This window comes from Phalacrocorax aristotelis, chromosome 1 (assembly GCF_949628215.1).
Source record: "Phalacrocorax aristotelis chromosome 1, bGulAri2.1, whole genome shotgun sequence".
Taxonomy (NCBI): Eukaryota; Metazoa; Chordata; class Aves; order Suliformes; family Phalacrocoracidae; genus Phalacrocorax; species Phalacrocorax aristotelis.
Window position 1 is genome coordinate 131,333,115 of NC_134276.1, and position 20,860 is coordinate 131,353,974.

The window sequence follows — 20,860 nt, forward strand, 5'->3', positions numbered from 1 at the left end:
CAATGTACAGACTATACAATACTTGAAATTCAGTAATTTGTACAGGTAAGAAAAATCACAGCCCTGAAATAGCAAGTGATACAGTAAAATAAATATATTTAAATTCTTCAGGAGTAATGTAAACAGAGGGGTTTTTACCAGAGCCTCTTGGAGATTTCCCACTAAACTTCTTTTCCATAAGGAATAGTTGTCTCAGCTGTCTTGCAAACTGGGCTGGATTATCCCAAGGTATATAAGACACTTCAGAATCAACTCCAACCATAGATCCAGAGCTCTCCAGGAGACCAGAGTCACTCAGCCCAGTCAACCTCAGGCTTTCAAAAGTAAACACTCTGAAGGCTCTTTCTACTTCAGCCCAACACAGTTGTTCTAGAAAAGTATTACAATCATTAACTGAAAATGTCCTTATGGCTCAGCAGAAGATAAATAGAAGACTCTGTAAGTGTATTGTTCTTGGCAGCTCTGCAAAAGCCAACAACAATTTCCTTAATGGTATTGAATCAAATTATGTAAGATACATTTTACACTGCATTCGAAGCTCAATGCTTTCAAATTGCAAAATGATATGCCTAACTACTAATCCATCTTAAACGAAGTGTTTCCTACATCTGAATACCTCTTGGCTCATTAACTTTACATAAATGATGTTGATTTTAAAATACTGAGTTGACTTTATCAAACCTGTTAACAACCAGTTATTTTTAGTTCATGAAAAGGCTTCCATTACCATAAACTTTGTTATTACCTGTAGCTTGTCAAACAAAGGATCAAATGTTTTTTTTCTCTTCAGACAAAATTTTACACATAATTTATACAAAAGTACACAAGGTGCAAAGGCAATAATGAATCCTATTTATGGTTGTATGCATTGGTATTCACGAACAGTGATAATCACGAGAAGGACTGAATTTTAGGACAGGTAGTTCAGTGCCCAAATCATACAAAGATTATCTTCAGTTTGAAATATTTTCTCTTTATGGTAGTTAAACACCCAAGCACACCACACATCTTGAAAAAGGAGATCTCTCATCTCCTGTTCAAATCAATCACCTTCTTGATAAGAGCAAAGACATTGTTAACAGTTGGGAGAGTTTGGCAGTATTGTGAGGTCCAGTTAAGACCATCAAATTTGATACCCATCAGCTGGAATGCTACAGCAATATGGAATGCCTTAATAGCTTAATGTCTGAAATTAACATACCAACAACTAGAAACAATGCAGCGAGTGTAAATTAATCCAACACAAGGGATTTCAGGACTGAATAGCTGGGAAAAGTACCTTCAAATCCTGTGCCTTATATGATGGCATAAATGTAACCAAAGGGATTTGGATGTTTATATTTTTTAGCAGTCTAGAGTAAACTTTCAAAACTACCTAAGGGTATTTATGCAGTCTTTGAGATTGTTTCACAGTGTACTTCATGGTGGTATGCACACTCCAAGAAAAGTTACCTACGGAAGTGATTACGGTTGAAGAAGTGAATGTCTTCTTGGTTTGATAAAGGGACTGTTATAGAAGCTATTTCATTAACACCAACAGCTTGTACAGAATACATTCTGAAAGACATTTATTGTCCAATAAAAATCATCTACCTAAGATACATGTGCTCCTCCACCAAAAGGACACTGGTAAATAAAGACACAGCTTATGTCAGTGTCTCCCAAAATGCATTTTACATCCCAGGATCAAAATAGCAATTTGTGAAACTATTTTTTTTTCTCTCTCAGATTTAGTATGTGTTTTTATGGTTGTGAATATAAATAAATGAGTTCTAACATACTTCCAGCTCTTAGTCGTGCAATATTTAATACTCATATAGCTTTGTCCATTAACCATGAAACTGAGGTCTAAAGTTAGCCCTAACTTGTATAGTAGGCTAAGGTATAAGCAAGAATGTGAAAATGGGAAATTCTGCAAAGGTTTTAGGCAGCTGAGAAAAAATTTGTCCCCAAATTCCTGCTATTTAATAGGATCATCAAACAGAAGGAAAAATGGAAGTTATATCACTGAAAAAGAAAATCAGTTTACCACTGGTACAATAATGCATGAGCTCGTGAACTCTGGCCAGGCGTTTAATGTTCTTTTCCGTTGAAGGAAGGGTGAAATGGGTAAGTTTTGTAAGAGGCAGTTTATCCATCATTTCACGTTCTATCTTTTCTGGATTTAAGTTCTCCTGGACCTGGAACAAATGCCAAAGTACCAAAGTTAAAGGGAACTTTCACACCATGTCTAAAAATTATGTTTGAATAAAGAAATCTTTTTATAGCAAAATGCATAAGCATGTGCTTAAGTCAGTTGGACATAAACTTAAATTTGAGCATGTGCTCACAGTGTATTGTTGAATCATGGTGCCAGATACCTTAGGCAGAAAAAAAATGAGATACATAAGAGAATAACTGACGGCATAAAACCAGACACTTGTTCAAAGATACTTGCCTGTGCTAGCTAGACTCAAAAATTCTGGAATACAGAAGTATGTACTGATCTATTCAGTCAGGCAGCAGGTACCTTCCATGTATCTTTCAGCTGGTCTGTGCTACTTCTCATAATAATGAAGTCTGTAAACTCATTGATTAGTCTGTGATTGCAGCATCCCTATACATTCAAGGATTCATCTTTTGAGACCTATTGGTATCTTTCAGCTTTGTCCTTTTTTTAGCATTATGCACTTACAGTATGTTTTTCTTGGACCGTATCTTCCAAACATTTTTCCTCTATCCACGCCACAAACATTGCACTATATTCTGAATTTCCTCTGCAGTAAGTATATCATACACATCAAGCATATGCCTGCCAAGAGCATCTCTGTTGGTGATTGCTCAGTCCTGCCTTCTTCTTGAGTACCTCCAATGTGTCAAGCTCAATTTGTTTTTGAATACTGTTTTAATCAATGGTCAATCAATAATCAATAGTCAAAGTATTCCACAGACAATTTATAATTCATGAAGCCAGGCAGATATACCTTAGCTGTGAAATCTAAAACTGTATTATCACTTGTATTGCCTTCTGAGTATTTTCAAAGTTTAATGGTAAAACTACACTCTGGCTTTGAAAAAATTGAGGAATTCACAGGGTTTTTTTTTGGTTCAGAAAGTCTGGAAACTGTTACTTTGAAATAATCCCAAACCTTGCAATCTCTGAACCTTTATGCCTTTGTTAGAATTTGGCAATATCTTAGGTATACACTATACTCCAACCATTTAGCCAATCTGAGCACACTTCTTGTGTTCACTAACAAACTCTGTACCCTTTCTTATACTTCTCTACATCTTAGTATTTAATCTAGTCTACATGCTAAATCACTGTTATCAAGTTAGTAATTAATTTTCTGCAGTTTCATCAGTGTTTGACTAGAGTAAATCAACACAGTTCTGTAATATCTCCCATCTATGCCAAAGGCTAAACATTTTTATTAATAATGCACACAGATCACTGAAAGTAATATAATGCTCTATGTTTGTGATGTGCTCTCTGTCAGTAGCAGTAACCCATTGCTTCTTAAGCAGACTAAACACATGTGTTAGTGCATCTATCTCAGAAGGAAAAATCTAGGCTATGATGTTATGCTCTGTAAAAACACCACTCCATCCTTTCTAGTACATTGAGTGTTCACTGCCTGTGGACTTTAGAACTGTTTATATATGATAGGTAGTACTATACCTTCAGCAGGTGCAACCGCTGAGCCAGGGTATCATGGTAGTTAAATAAGAGAGGGTATTTGGGGGTGACAGTTGTTTTTTCACTGTATTTTGGAGAAAAGTAGTCATATAGATTCTGTTAAAAAGAAAGATGTATTAAACCCCAATAATCAGATCTATTTGTCATTTTAGGAAATTAATAAAGACAACACAAACCTTTTTTTCACTCTCAGAAAGTGGAAGAGAAGGAAGGACAGAGGCTAAATGATCTGCAATGGTATGATGTAGCCCATCTGCCCGGGGCTTTGGCACCACCAGTCTAGGTGGTGTAAGGTCTTCTTCACTTGCAATAACCTAGCAAACATGATATATGTTAGCATGGTTTACAGTATGACTGCTGCTTAACTTCATTAAAACTACCAAGCAGATCCTGCTATAAGCTAAACACACATCCATGAATTTTGTCAGGAAAGAAAACCATAAATTTTTTCTACAAGTAGTAAAAATGCAATTTTCCGTGTTAGTTCCTACCCAAAATCATATTCTGAGTATTTTTGCCCGAGTCTATTTTCAGATTAAATTGCAAAAAGTAAAAAAAAAAAAAGTGCTGACATTTTATTTCTAAAAGAAGGAAGATTTCCAAGTAATACTGTGGGTCTTTGCTAACTCATAGATTGTGCCTGAAATCAACAAAAGTTAAATCTGTCTAGCATTAGCACCGATATACACCACTTCTATGTCAGGCTTGCCCTAAGACCTTTATTCTGAGTAAAAGTCCAGTATCAATTACATTGTTGCAGGACATGAAAACTTGTTATTGACTTAGCTAAGAAATTACATATTTATTTTTCCTCATTTCATTATACTGGATCTGAAGCCCTGAGAAAAAAATTTTGGAATAACACTGTATATACAGTGTAAGTGCACAGCATGAAAGAAAACCAGAGGTCAGTTTTGAGTTGTGATTCCTTTGTATTGAACCTCCTTGCTCAGTACCTCCATGCACGATCTGTTATTTTAGGCTGAAACAGATGGATTTATTGATCTTTGATCAATTCATTATACCAGGTCTAAGCCTAATTAGCCACAGGAATTATAAAGAGAATATTCCCACCTGTTCTAACATGCAGTTCAGCATTAAGGGTACAGAAAAGTATTCCTCCGGAATCTGACTCAGCAAGTCATTGTAATACCTCATGTCCACAGAAGTAGCCAAAGTAGAAGCTTCTTCCTCTGTTGTAATAAGTGATAAAACATTAAGATCAATTTCTTCAGAAATGCCCATTTATACTATCAACCAGTTCAACCTTCAGACAATTTTTCCTAAAAAAGACTAACAAAGGCCATTACTGTAGAGCTCTTAAATCTGACTGTGACTAGGAACAGATGGAAAAAAGTGACTTTCTAAAGAACTTAGTTATCACCACTGCAGTCTCCAGAGACTTCCACGATATAGTCACCAAGAAACTACTCTCACAACATCAAATCACATCTTCAGCTTACTGTGCAAATAATTTCAAGGATTTGTGCAGTCAGATGAGTGAATGGTACAACAGAGTGAACAGCTATAGACCAGTGCTTTAACCCTTTAGACATACCCTGTGACAAAATAACTGTTGGCAGAATTTCTTCTCCTTGCCCTTTTTTCTTTGAAGGTGTAATCTCTGATGCTGATTGTACCTAAAGGAACAAAAATAAAGATGGAACAAATGAGGATTGAGTAACTAGATGGGAGAAATTGATTTCATTTAGCTTTGGTTACTTACCCTAGACCAGCTGCTAAACTTTTATATGGCTGATATTAGGGGAGGCAAATCCCACCTAACTGAATGGAACAAGATAGTAAGAAAGTAGTTTTATGAATGCTTTAAATAAGCATTCAGTAGTACTGCTACAAATGGAGTAAGCCCATTTTTTCCCTGCCACTAGTTTATGTCCTATAAGACACTTTCTTCTGCCCACTTAAGCTTCTGTCTACCATAAACAAAAAAAAAAAACCCAAAACAAATCATGGATAGAACTAATAATCTTTTTTGGATAGTTCACAGATCTGCAACAAGATGTAGTACCTCCATGCAGGCATAGTGATTTTCCAGACATAAGAAGGTGTCAGCTGAAGCTATTTAAGTAATTTTTACACCTGTGGTACATTATGCCAGCACCTGTATGATCCTTCAAATTTTCCTTTGTTTCCCCAATGCTCTGCTATTTTTTTCCCAATTTTTTAGGTTTTAAATGCTGAAGACAAAAATCCCAATTTCATTCACAAAAAAATTATACACGGAGTGATGGTCCAAGGTGAATTTCTGAGCACATAATTAAAGTCAGGCAATTTTAGCCTATAACTAGTTATTCTCTACAAGAAGCATGGTAAAGCACAAAGGATCCTTGCCTCAGTTACAGGAGGTTGTGTCGATTTGCTCTCTGATAATGCATGCACATTAATAAATTTGGTGTTTTCCAAGTAATTACAATGCTGTCTTCTCCAGTCCAGGCAGTCATACATTAAACAAGCAATGCTTTCAAACAGTGCAGTGCCAAATGCAAGCTATGACAGAAAATCAGACACAAAGGATGAAGTTTGCATACAAAAGTGTCATGTAAATTAGCCACGTGAGTCATTAGCTCTCTAACTAGCAGATCTACAACTGTTTAAAAATCTTGCAAGGGATTGTTTTTCTCCACTAATTCAAAACATTTTATAGAGTTACTCTAAGAAAACAAGGCCTCCTCATCTTTATTTGCCCGAACAATGCCACACCGCAGTATGGACCGAGTACTGCCCAACTGCTTTCATTGTTATAAAGTCTAACTTGTCTTAACAGTAACTATTCAAGCTCTGGTCTCTTACAACCAGAATTTAAGGTTGGTTTTTTTTTGGATAGGAAGGAACAGGAGAGGTAACTTGAAATAATTGTATTATATCATATGTTCATGTTTCCACTGGTGATCAACCTGCAGCTTATTTTCAAGGTCAACTATTCTCCTGCCCTAGAAGAATAAAAAGAATTTTAAAAACCACAAACAAGCCAAAACTCAACCAATAAATGTCATCTCATATTATTTTCTTTCTTTCTGTTGCCCTTTTAAAACAAGGGAAGCCTCAAGTACTGAACTATGAATTCCATAGTTGTGCAAGCAAAGGAATGTCAGCATACCAGCCCAACACCCAAAGGGAGAGTGCTGTATCTCCAAAAGCCTGACAAGGAAAAAGTCAAGGTTCTTGACGTGGTGTATTGTGTTTTTCACCGAGGCATGGGCGCAATAAAAAGAATAAAACCAACTTCTATTTTAAACGTGAAATGCTTTCAAACAATTACCAAAACCCTATCTAAGGCCATTTACCACACTCAAGTTTCAGTGCCTTTAATGGATGTATTCTTCCCCTGTACATCCTAGACATTGTGGAAAAGATGAAATTATTATAATTTTTTAGACAATTTCCATCAACAGCGCTTCTATGAGTGATTATTTCACTTTTGGGAAAGTAGGGGAAATCTCTTGCATTAAAAAGTTTGCCTCTTAAGAGGTGGCTATCAACACTGGATGTCTCGATTTTAAGTGTCCTAAAATGAATCATGGTGAAGAAGCACAACTATCATTAAGGACTAAGTATATTAACTGACCCTTAAGAAGTATTAAGCATCTGCATTCTTCAACTCAGAACCTCTTTATGGTGCTTTAAAACAAGCACCACAAATCAATGATCAGTTATGGAATACTTGTCTCAGTTTTCATAACATTTAAAGACTAGAGGAGATATTGGGACAGAAGTTCTATTTGTGAAAATTTGTGAAAACCAGAATTTTCAGAGATAATATTCTTGCACCGTTGTTCTTCCAATTCAATACTCTTCTGAAAAATGGGCTATTAAAAAAACCTTCCATTCATATATTACACACTAAAAATCCAGTTAAATTATTGGAGTGTTTTGAATGCACAATCTTTTAAACAAAACAAGAATTTTTACACAGTTACAAGTAACACAACCTGGCTCTACTCAATGGGACATATGCAAAGTTTAGCCACATTATATGTATAGCCTTATTACATGTATAACTACAGTTATGTGATTCAATTTACTTGCTCTCTCTTCTCAGGACAGACACAGATGCTTGTCAAAAGTTCTCTGAGTCTAACCACTAGTGAGTCTTCAACAAAGGAAAAAATTTTAATAATATTTTCCTTTAGAAATAATTATTTGAACATGGCAATTACTTGCTGTATATAATACTCTATCTTTCCTATCATTGTCTAACAACTTGTCACACGAGTTTTCCTCCTGCATACCTTGGACTTCAGGGATGCAGCAAGCTAGGACTCATACTCCACGAAGTCCACTAGAACAGACTTACTCTATCCACCTACGATTTCACGATCAAGAGTATAAAGATAAGTAATGTTATAAAGAGCAACCCAACACGTTTCCACAACTGAGGCATTTTTAATGCATGCCTTGGAAACCACTGTGGATTTAGCTAAACTCTGTTCTGATCCCTTCTGGATCAAGGGTACTTCCCAGCTCACCAGACTGTTTATATACAGGATTTAATGTACTATAAATAAGTGTTAGGAGCGTGTAGCCTATCCTTTAACCCTAATAATATAGGCTAAAAAAACAGTAGGTTAAATCATGGCATGTTATTTTCTTTTGTTTTAGCAGTTTATATTTTTTACTGCTGTCATTGTCGATTGAAAAATAGTAGACTTTGTACCTCACTAGACTTGAGAACCTAGGTTGGAAAAAATTTCTAATGGTTCACTTTCTCTTCCAGTGCCCGGTAATAAGCCTGACTCAGCAGGCTATAATGAGTAATGAGCCAGAGCCATGTTTTGGGTTGGGCAAAAAGAAGCAGTACTGGGTACGCTAAAACAACATTTTATAACAAAAAGCATTCCTGCATTCATTTTAATTTGTTCTCATGTGACGGTTCTGAGATACAGTGAGTAGACCTGCTGTTATGAGGACAAAATTTTTCTGTTATTTCATACTGACATCTGACCCTGTAATGAGATCCAAATTGGGTCTATGTAATGATGCTGAAAAAATTTTATACCTCAAACCGTTTTAAAACTCTGCTGCTGTGGCCTGCAATATTAAGAAACTCCAAGTCAGGTATTTTTAGTCACGGGACTCCTTGTGAATACGTGATGAATAAACTTGTTGGATACATAGGAAATACACTAACTACTCTGATTCTGTTTCACAGAAGACTAAGCTAAAATTCCTGTCATTTCTAAATTGGTCTTAAATGTTAACAAACCACAAAGCATGTCACGCATTGTGAAAGCAGAATCTACTGACCAGCATTTCTCTGTCAGACCAATCAGGGGGAAAGGCACTCTCCTTAACTAGGTGATGAAGTCTGGCAACATTGAAGAGACTTGATCCATGCTTTCCACTGTTCAGAAGTGGCTCCAGGTATCTCCAAAATGTTTCCAAGTCTTTGATAGCTTCATCTTTCTTTCTTTTCTCTGCTACTACAACTAACATTTATAAGTATTAGATAAATCATGGTACAATGCCTCCTTACAGAAAGCACAAATCATATATTAGTTTTCCATATGTTAATATAATCCCATCCTCAGAGTCTCAGCAAAAATCTGACAAGTCCAGGAAGATAAAGCCTCAGTAAAACACAGTTGCTCTTTTAGAAGGAAAAAAAAGCCAAAACCAGAACCACCCCCTTACTTCTTCCCCCCCCCCCCAAGCTAAACAACAGCGTTGAGTGTTTGAAAACTAGGAGATATAAAAATCCCAGGTTGCACTTCTCCAAATCTGCCAGCGCTACCTTGATGAACCTGTTCCTTCAGTATAGGGTAAGCAAGCCTTATTATCACAATTTTATCGGTGTAGAAATTGGACTGAAAGGAAATTAAGGCATAGTATGACTATGAATAGCAAGCGTAGAAGTTGTATTATTTCTGTTTTTACTGCGTAGTAATGATCAGTTTTCAAAGGTGCTCTAGCTACAGAAAAAAACCTAGGTTCTCAACTCCAGTCTTACAATCACACTCTGGAATCCAAGATCAACCATAGTTTTTGTAGCCTAGTTTAAGAGATGTAAGGACACTAAACTTGCACTGACTTGCCTTCATCTGGACTTACGGATGGTCAGCACTTCCAAAACCTATGTATGAAGGCCAAATACCTCACTTGTGTAATTCTAGTATCCCCATGGGTTTAAAACAAAACAAATCAGTGAGGCTGTGGACTCTTCCAAAAATGCTCATCTCCTTAAGGTTTTCTAAGTCATATATGCCTCCTATAGCAGCCATCAGAAATGTTCGCCAATTAACTTATAAAATAGTTTTATCATGATTTGGAAGATATGTCCTGTTAAGTGACTCTAGAAACTGGGCAGGAGACCTGGGAACTCTGCCAAAAGATCCTGTAGGTATAAGACATTCTCATGAGTTCAAGGGAAGACTGAACAAGTACTTTAGAATCTAAACAAACAAGGTAAATCTGTTGAGCTTTGCTAAAAAGACAAAACCACATCAGGATCAGGAAAATCCCCTGACATGAAAATAAACAGTGGCTAGGTGATATATGCATTGAGAAGTTTCATACATGCTTTCCCTACTACTCTTTTCCTTTTCCTTCCATTCCTTTCTTTCACCCTCCCTTGGGCATCAGTTTGCGAGTACTTCTGGAGATAGATCACTGGCCTAGATGGCCCCTTGATCTTAAACAGTCCTATGCTCAGTCACAGAATCACAGAACGGCAGGGGGTGGAAGGGACCTCTGGAGATCATCTTGTCCAACCCCCCTGCTTGAGCAGGCCAATGGATTAATCTCTGCATTTTTGCATGAAAGGTGAATGGCACTGTATTAATAGCATTGTAGCTAGACATTCCTCTTTTACAATAGAATAACAACATTTTACTAACTCCACCCCATAGTTTAATAATAAAAAACACATTAAAATGTGAATGACACTTAGGCTTCCCCTTTCATAGAAACATCATGGCTTGCCAGGATCAGATGCTCTACCCTTGCCTACTGCATCCCCTCTTAATTCTTTTACCTGCAGTCCTAAGGCTTTTCCTTCCTCAAGTATATTTTCATCATGTAAACCCTCTCAGAATGAATTAACGTGTTCATGGGTAACCCCAAAAGAAGGTGCAGGAGCTGGGAGAAACTGTCAATACTGAAGAGATTTGGCACAACCCCACAGAGGAACTGAATTACCTTGAAGTCCCAGTAATAGAAATGAGACAGTACCCAGCAGCATACTACATGATTTTGGAAAAACAACAACAAAAAAATCTGTTATCATCATATAACCATGGAAGAAAAGCAGTTAGTATATACTAACACATTGCACAGTGACTTTGAACAATCATTGGGAAAAAGAAATCCTAGAACCACTAGGATGTGTCAGGTCACACATTTCCAGCAGAAATGGAGAAAAATTAATTCCATTTTGTCAGGATTGGTCCGAGTTCTCTCATAAGCGTGCAGAAAAGCTGAATTAGTAGTAGAGTGATTGGAGGAACAGAAAACTAACCATATGAAAGGGTAATAGTAGTGCTTGACTTGGTAACATCACAAAATGAAAGCCATTAGGGGATGCAAACACCTGGGAAGGAAAAGGACATGAAAGCTGTGGTCCCTAATCCATGATTCATGTGCTTTCATGCTAGGAACAACAGAAACCCTGTAACATAATTGCATTTACAGGTTACTGTCTTCCTTTCTAAAAGTACCTCTATATATTATTGAAATGATCAACCATGATCTATTTTGTAAGTCATTCAACTACAAAATACTTGAGTTAATACCTACTCCAAGGCACAATTGACTATACCTGTATTTGCTGCTGACAAATGTTTGTCTTAATATAACCTTAAAAGCCTCAAAGACTCAATAGTACTCCTACATGGTCTACTTCAGTACTTCACTAACCTCACCTGTAGAATGTTTCTTCCTGCTAAATTTTATTTTCTCTACTACAATTTAAACTCACCATTTTCTGTTCTAGCTTCTTACAAACTCGAAAATGTTTATAATTTCTTCGCTACATCATTTAGCCTTCTGTTCTTAAACTTAAGGATAACAATGCAATTTTTTTTTTCTCACAGGTAAAATTTTATAGAACCCTAATAATTAGCTTTCGCATCATTTGGAATTTTTCTGATTGGCACACATTTTTTACCTCACTATTGAGTTGCATGATAAGATTACTTCACGTATTTTTTAGGACATATTCTCATTTATAATCTGGAGATGGTATTTGATTTTTAGTGGCATAGTGATATTGCTGACTTATGTTCATTTTTGAAGTCAGCATGATAGCTTATTTTTCAAACCTGCCATCTAGCCATGTTTCCTTGGTTTTATTTGTACATTTAATTGTTCCTATATAAGCATACTATATTGCCTATATTAAACAGAATAGTCCTTTTTACAGATTATTCTTCTCTATTCTGTCAAGAACATTTTACTTTTGAACCACACCCCTTTATTCCAATATCCATGAGAATATCAAATAATACCAGACCCAACACCAATTCCCTGGAGTCTGCTCCATGCACCCTTCTATTTGATAGTAAACCTTTAACATTTACTCTACAGAGGCCAAGATTTTTGAATGAAACTGCACCTACTATATATTTATCTAGACCTACCTTGCTCACTGTGGGCCATGTGAAACAGCCTTCTTAAAACCCAAATATACAACAGACGACTCCTCTGCTCAGAAGGCCAGTACTTCGTTTTGTAAGGAAATTAAACTTGTCTGACATGATTTGGTCTTGAATAGCAATCACTAGCTGCTATTCATCGCCTCATCTTCCTTTTAAGTGGTTATAAATTATTTGTTCCAGTATTTTTCCAGACACAGAAATTAAGCATATTACATCGCCTAGGCTATTTATGTTCCTTTCCCTTTTCCTCACAGCTCTTTTTCCACTGTCTCACTTGCTCTTTATAGGTTCTCAAATATAACTGAGAATGGCAGGCAGATCCTTAAACAGAATATATTTTAAATTAATCTGAATCAGCTGATCTGAAAAGTTCTCTCCCTTACTTAAGTAGCACTTGGTAATTTTACCTATCCCTCCACAATCTGAAGTTGAATCTTTCTGCTACACAATCATAGAATCACAGGTTGGAAGGGACCTCAGGGATCATCTAGTCCAACCTTTCTAGGAAGAGCAGAGTCTAGGCAAGATGGCCCAGCACCCTGTCCAGATGACTCTTAAAAGTGTCCAATGTGACCGAGTCAACCACTTCCCTGGGAAGATTATTCCAATGGTTGACTGTTCTCAATGTGAAAAATTTTCCTCTCATGTCCAATCAGAATCTCCCCAAGAGCAATTTGTGTCCATTCCCCCTTGTCCTCTCCATGTGACTCTGTGTAAAAAGGGACTCTCCATCTTCTTTGTAACTACGCCTTAAGTACTGATACATGGTGATGAGATCCCCTCTGAGCCTCCTTTTCTCAAGGCTGAACAAACCCAGCTCTCTCAGCCTATCCTCCTATGGCAGGCTTCCCAATCCTTTGATCATCTTGGTGGCCCTTCTCTGGACCCCTTCCAGCCTGTCCACATCTCTTTTGTATAGCGGGGACCAGGACTGTACCCAGTACTCCAGGTCTGGCCTGACAAGCGCTGAGTAGAGTGGGATGATGACTTCTTTATGTCTGCTGCTGATGCCCTTTTTGATGCAACCTAGCATCCTGTTGGCCTTCTTGGCCACAGCAGCACACTGTTTGCTCATGTTGAGCTTCCTGTCCACCAGGACCCCCAGGTTCCTTTCCACAGAGCTGCTCTCCAGCCAGGTGGATCCCAGTCTGTGCTGCACTCCTGGATTATGTTTTCCCAGGTGCATGATCTTACACTTTTCCTTGTTGAACTTCATAAGGTTCTTGTTGGCCCACTCTTCCAGCCTAGCCAGATCTTCCTGCAAAGCAGCTCTCCCTTCTGGAGTGTCTACTTCCCCACTCAACTTGGTGTCATCCGCAAACTTCATCAGGCTACACTTGATCCCACTATCCAGACCACTCAAAGATGTTGAATAACATTGGTCCCAATATCGATCCCTGGGGGACTCCACTAGTGACAGGCTGCCACTTGGAAAATGAGCTATTTACCACCACCAAATGCTACCAGCATTAATTATGGTTAGTTATAACTAGCACCTATCTGCAATGGTATTTGTAATGAAAACAGATTAATCACCCACAACACACATGACAGCAAGGAGTACCAAAAGCCTTGCATCCTTATATCAGAGGTCCACAAAGAATGCATGGTTTAGCCAAGCTGTTTTCTTGCTATGCAACCTATCCTTTCTTAGTAATGGGGAAAACTTGCGTTACTACCTATAATACTACTTATAATACTATATATACTTATAATACTTATACATGATACTACCATGTATATTTATTTCCTCACAAGTTTTACTTACTACTTATTTAAGTTTACTGATGTCTTATGTACAAGACAAAGAAAAGATAATATAACTTTGGAAATATTTGGGGAAACTTGCCCCTGCCCCCTCACCCCCAGCAGGTGTTGCAAATAAAATAAATCCACACTTCCTGCTCTCTGCACTTTCAACTACTTTCTACTAAGACATTACCTTCAAATTTTACAAGTTCTAACAAAACTATATAAGCTGGAAATTATGTTTTCCTCTCATTCTTTTCCCAGAGATAAGATCGCTCATCAAACAAATTCAAACATGACATTAGTTCCTTGAGTCCATCAGTTGGTCTGTGATTGCCTAACTCTTAAAAGGTTAAATCTATGTGATTCGTATTAACTCACCTTGGCACCTTTCAGGACAGATTCCCTAGTGCCCACACAATCTAACCTGTAGCATTTGCCACGAGGCAATATGAGCAACTCATTCTGTCAACATGAATGAAAAGGAAGAAATGGCATGCTGAGATAGTTCTGCCTGCACAACACTATAGATAAATGGTTTGTATTCATCAGTGGTCAGAATGGCAGTGAGTCACAACATCCCATCTCATGCCCTTCAGCACTCCAACATAAACAACCCTCATAATGCTCTCCCCTGCTCAACATACCCTGGACACCATTCCTCTCATTTACTGGGTTGCTCATGCTATCTCAACAGTGTCACAATCCATCTCAAGGGATTTCCCAGCACCACAGAGAACACTGCAGAAAGTCAATATGCACAGTTATAATTAGAACCATAACTATTAGTCAAAAAACACATGTATGAACAATTATGGCTAACAACTCAATTTTCTCCCCTATGCTTTTTTATCACCAGATTTTGACTTAGATTTAAAATAATTCAGGTTGGAAGGGACCTCAATCTCTTACTTGAAGTATAATCAACATGAAATTCAAGACAAAAGGCTCGGGGCTTTAGCTAGCTCAGTCTTGAAAAATCTCCAAAGACAGAGATCGCACAACCTCTACAGGCAACCTGTTACAATGCTTGACTGTCTTTGGGGTAATTCCTGCCCACCCTATATCTTGCCAGAATCTTTTATTTCAGTTACAGAGTCACAGAACGGTTGATGTTGGAAGGGACCTTTGAAGGGCATCTGGTACAACTCCACTTCTCTCACTTTGATGAGATCCCTGTGTGCCTTCTCTTTTCCAGGGTAAACATTCCCAGCTCTCTAAGCCTCTCCTTATATGAGAGGTGCTCCAGTCCCTTAAACATATTTGTGGCCATTTGATGGACTCTCTCCAGTAGCTTCATATATCTCCTGTACTGGGGAGCCCAGAACTGGACACAGGACTCCCAGGTATGGCCTCACCAGTGCTAAGTAGGAAAGGAAGGATCAATTCCCTTGACCTGACACAGCCCAGGATACCTTGTTTGCTACAAAGGCACACTGCTGGCTCATGTTCAATTTGGTGTTCACCACCGCCTTCCCCAGGTTCTTTTCTGCCAAGCCTCTTTCCAGCTGGTCAGCCCCCACCATGAACAGGTGCATGATGTTATTCCTCCCCAGGTGCAGGACTTTGCCCTTGCCCTTGTTGAATTTTATGAGGTTCCTGCCAGCCCATTTATTCAGCCTGTCCAGGTCCCTCTGAACAGCAGAGCAACCACCTGGTGTTTCAGCTACTCCTCCTAGTTTTGTATCATCAGGGTACTTGCTGAGGGTATATTCTGCTCCACTATCCTGATCATTAATGAAGATGCTGAGCAGGAGTGGACCCAGTATTGCTACCTGGGGTACACCACTAGTTACTAGGCTTCATACCACTGATCACTACCCTTGGGGTCAGGCCATTCATCCAGTTTTCAGTCCATCTCAGTGTTTGCTTATCCAACCCATACTTCATCAGTTTCTTTATGAGGAGACAGTTCCAAAGGCCCTGATGAAATCAAGGCAGACAGTGTTCGTTGCTCTCCCCTTATCTATCAAGCCAGTCATTTTATCATAGACTTTATCAGATTGGTTAAGAATGACTTCCCCTTGGTGAATTCATGCTGACTAACCAAACACTTGTCCTTCATGTACTGGGAAATTACTTCCAAGATTAGCTGTTCCATCAGCTTCCCAGGCATCGAGGTGAGGCTTTCCTCCAGTCCTCAGGCACCTCTTCCAATTGCCATGATAATTCAAGACTTATTGAGAGTAGCCTCACAGCCACATCCCAGCCAGCTCCCTCAAGCATTCATGGGTACATCCCATCAGGTCCCATGGACTTACATGTCTCTAGCTTGCTTAAGTATTCCCTGACCCGATCCTCTTCCACCAAGGATATATCTTACTTGCTCCAGATTTTCCCCTTGTCTCTGGGGCCTGGGATTTCCAAAGGCCATTCATGACCACAACCGCTCTTCACTGAGGTACTTGGAAAAAGAAAAAGTCTTGCTCTGTGATCTTGGTAACCTTCTCAGAGGTGTTAGAAGGATGCTATGAGGTGGCCCATAAGCCTTCTCTTCTCCAGATCAAGTAAGCCAAGATGCTTCAGCTGCTCCTTATAGAGTGGCTGTCTGCTGGACTCACTCAAGTTTATTAGTATCCTTCTTGTACTGAGGAGCTCAGATCTCTGGTCACATGAGAGCAAAGTAACCAGCAACAACCACTTCCCTTGATCTACTGGCTATGTTACTACAGCTCAGTATGGTTAGCTTTCATTAATGACTCATATTTAGCTTGTTGTCAACAGAGGTGTTACAGCCTGGGGGCAGCTGAGTACAATTGCAGGGTGTTAATCTGTGGCGTATTTGGCCGGAGCCACAGCCCCAAAGTAGCCAGCTGTGCACTTCCCCTGAAATTACCAAATGAACCAAGTTTGCTTAGCAAAACACCTTCCTGGCTAATGACTGACAGAAATATGCATTTGATAAAATGTTGTTCTTTGGTGGCTACTATGGAAAACTATGGCTGGAACCACTGCCTGCTTAGTCAGTCCCTCTTTCCACTGTCCAGCTGAGTCAAGTTTTTGCACTGACAAACCATCTGGTTTGGTGACCAAACCAATAAATGGTAATACCATTTTTGCACTGGCAAACACAGCTGTTCACAGGTAACCTGCACAAACACAAGGCACAGAGAGAAAAAACACAGCAGGAATAGTCTTTACTTGGATAAAAAACAGTCCCCTTTCTACACAAATTTTGTTCTTATGACCAGATTACCTTCAGGTGAAAGTAAAGATTGTTCCTGAAGTTTAGTTGCTTCCAAGTATGTCTGCAATGGTTTATAATTCTCAGAAGAAATTCTAATTACACTTGAAATGTTAATCCCAAGTTCACACATCACAGGCAACAGCTGAGGGTTATGGAAATCCAAAATTATAAAGTAATGATGGGCACCATCATCTGGTTCGTCATCTGTTCAAAACACAATAAAACCAGATTAGAGCAAGGACATTCAACAGTTAAACAAAATTCATTTTTTTCTTGACTATACAGTGATATTGCAAATTAAGGTCAGAGAAACAGTTCTTTTATAATCTCATTGGGATAATTACACATAAGTTTCAAAATATCACATGCATTAGACTGAAGTTTTCTGTAGGAAACCACCTAGAACTCAGCAGGAAGAATAAGTCAGAAGTAAAACTTGTTTGGAGAAGCACCAGGAGAAAAACTGGAGAACCTGATTATGACCAGAATGCTAGTTGTAGCAGCATTTCTGTAGTTGCTTCTCTTAAAGGAATTTAGTGTCAGGACATACTCACATGCTCTAATGGTAGTTTAAGCTATCCTATTTCATTCAGCAGAAAGCTGGCCAGGGAGCCCACACAGAATAAGTTACAGTGTCTTAGCTGAGAGACGATATTAACGGTAACAGTTTTGAAGGATTAGCTGTAGGTATGAGCTCACTCACTGGTGAGTGCTGCCTGCCCAACAGGTTCATGCTTGCTAGATGGACTCCTGTCAAACCCTTATCAGCTGGCAATACCAGATCACACTAGCTCTTTCAGCTGGCAAGGGGCATATCCAAATTAATCCTAAAGTACAGATGAGAAGTTTCATTGAGTGCCTGCTCCATTTGGGCTTATTACTTCTGTAGATATATGCATAACAATGTTTCAGTACCAATGCAAAACATTATGTAAGTAAAAACAAGCTGCCTAGAAGCTTGACTCTAGTCCAATTTAATTGCAGAGATTCCCTTTACTGCCCATGCAGAAATATAGGTATTCAGACAGGTATCAGATGATTTAATTCACCCAGCATGGCTATTTACCCTAAGAGAACAGAAACTGCCTGCTGAAGTTCTAGTATCTCTCCATTGACTACGGAACATATACAATTAATGCAGATCCTGCACTAACAAGAAAATATGGGTTTATATCCTATTTAGCATTGAGATTCTTCCTTATGCCTACTAACACAACACACTTAAGTGTCTTTTGGGCACTCCTCAGCTCACGGGACTCACTCATCCATGGGAGAAAAAAGGATAGGAAAAAAGGTATCCTGGCATTGACATCTGCCTGTCTTCAGGTATATAGCCAGGGCTGCGCAAATGCTGCTACCACCCGGAGCAGCAGGCTGGCAACACTGTTGTCTCTTCTCTTATTGTAACATTAGGTAAATATAAAAGAACTTATGAATTTGGAGAAAGACTGACTGAGGAAGCAGCCACCACAGCCCAGTATATATATTGCAAAAGCAAAATCAAAACCAGAAGAAAACTAGTCCATTATATCAGTGCTAGTATTGAAACTGAACTACACATTTTGATGCCTCAGTTACTGCAGGAAAAAAAAGCATGAGCACATAAAATTACTGAGCATTAATGATTTCTAACAAAAAATACAGATGTCTGCATAGTGTCTTACAGAGATCCCAAAATTCCAATGCTGATAAGAGTGCCTGCCATTCAAGAGTTATACTTATGATTATGCTAATAACCATGACAAGTTAATAATAATTAGTCAGCTCTAATAATCAATGACTAGTTCATATTTAAATGATGAAAGCCATCAATGCAAGTAATCTCAAGATTACTCAAAAGCAGAAATATTCAATTTCAGAAAGGTGATAACGTACTAGGGGTGAATGATAAAATTACTGTTAGCTACTAGAAACACAAAGATTGCCTTTGAGTTCAAGACATTGTCATATATAAGCAATAGCTCAGACTACTCTCAAGTGAAAATTGGGGCATTTTTCTCTTTTGGCTTTTTTTTTTTCTTGATACAGCTATATTAGAGTGGCCAAGAATGCTGAAAAAAAATTTTCACTATATCAACTTTAAGGATCTTCACGTCTTTTGCTCACTCTCATAAAATACGGAAAATGCATGAAGTACTACGCTCCTGGTAGAAAAGTTTCATAGATGTACATGTTCTTGATACCGAGAAGTAGAGCTGGCACCACTTTGTCCCAAGGCACAAAACAAAAGCATAGTGTGAGGTACTTCAGAACCTCAATTGCCATGTTCTTGAGGAAGGACAGAAATTACTGACACAGTTGTTTCACCACACTTAATGTGCATTTAGAACGATCTCCAGAAGTTTTGGCAATAGTTGACTTAATTTTCTCTTGATATGGTCTTCTAGGTGGAACTGTCAAGAAGAATGAAGAAACAATTACCTCCCCATAAAACAATAGTTGTGTTTTTCCTGTAGCCAAGGGTGAAGGGTTTGCGGGGTGTTGTCCCTTCTTAGGGGGCTATAGGTTCCTCCTCACTGTCTTCCTCAGCACAACTAAATGAAGTAGCAAGGTCAGATTCCCTTCTCCATTGTTAGGTAGTTCCTTAGCTGGACCAGAGATGTATATCCATGTATACTTCAGACTGGAAATCAATCCACTGAATACAATTTTTTTGTATGAATCAGAATAAATTTGGGTTTTGTTAAGCCTAACTGTGCGGATGCACAGTGAATGTGGTAAATTTCTCAGAATGGCTCCACCTCTGCATAGTCATGACTGTAAAATCAAATACAGCACGAGTGACCAAGCATATAATACCTCAACAACTTCTCCTTGGAGGCAATCTGCAACTATTGCTATTTTGTAAATATCCTTGGGACTAATGAGACAAATCCCAGTCAATAATATCATAGTTTAACAGCAGTACTAGTAGTTCATGATATAAAGCTACAAAGCATACTAAAGAAGGATACTTTTCATAGCTGTTGGTTTTTGGAAGTAACTTGTATTTTCCTTACTTTATCTTCTCATTAGCTGTGACTAACAAGGCAACAATGCATGGGTATCTTATACAGGTACCTGATGTTTTCTGCTCACGTCTCAAGGCAGTAGGGAGAAAAAATGTTGGAGCTGGTAGAATTGTTTCTACAGGTCCTAATGGAACACACCCAAAGCCACTCTCTACTGTACATTCTGTACCAATTTACAAGATAACATGAGTTCTCTGCATTATTTCAGCTTGGATTCTTACAAGCATGAATGTTCCTTTGAAAACTTATTTCAGGCACTGAAAAACCTTAAAATTATTGAAAGAATGATGGCTATGCCAAGGCTTATCTGAAAAACGAGGAGCTATGCAGAGATAGCTACTGTTCTATTCTTGTGTATTTTTGTCAGCTTCACTAGATTCAAGATTTGCTCTAAACACCTGGACCAATGCTTTTTAAATGCTTGAAGAGTACCATTGATCTCAAGTGAGATGCAGAGAGAGGTCTGATGAAAGAGTGAGGAAAGCCTGCAGCAGTTCAACCAGGGAGTAGCAGGTACACATAACGCATCCAAAAATCACCAAGTGCTTCTCCAGCAGGAGAGATCCTGTTTATGTAGATGTCGCTCAAACACATTACGGTCCAAATTAAATGTAACTGTGAA

The 20,860-nt window shown here is 38.4% G+C and overlaps 1 protein-coding gene across 3 annotated transcripts in view; it reads right to left on the reverse strand.

Annotated features, from left to right (window-relative positions):
• The window catches only part of SPAG17 (sperm associated antigen 17), a 116,041-nt gene that overhangs the window by 66,240 nt on the left and 28,941 nt on the right, over positions 1-20,860 (reverse strand). For all 3 annotated transcript variants that reach the window (XR_012662837.1, XM_075107714.1, XM_075107723.1), the window contains exons 6-14: positions 17,237-17,431; positions 8,945-9,126; positions 6,032-6,187; positions 5,238-5,319; positions 4,754-4,872; positions 3,856-3,993; positions 3,662-3,775; positions 2,030-2,180; positions 139-369 (exon numbers count right to left, since the gene is read on the reverse strand). Coding sequence is in view for 2 of the 3 variants with exons in the window: in XM_075107714.1 (XP_074963815.1) it covers positions 139-369; positions 2,030-2,180; positions 3,662-3,775; positions 3,856-3,993; positions 4,754-4,872; positions 5,238-5,319; positions 6,032-6,187; positions 8,945-9,126; positions 17,237-17,431 (1,368 nt within the window). In the remaining variant the exon portion in view is untranslated. The remainder of the gene's footprint in view (positions 1-138; positions 370-2,029; positions 2,181-3,661; positions 3,776-3,855; positions 3,994-4,753; positions 4,873-5,237; positions 5,320-6,031; positions 6,188-8,944; positions 9,127-17,236; positions 17,432-20,860) is intronic.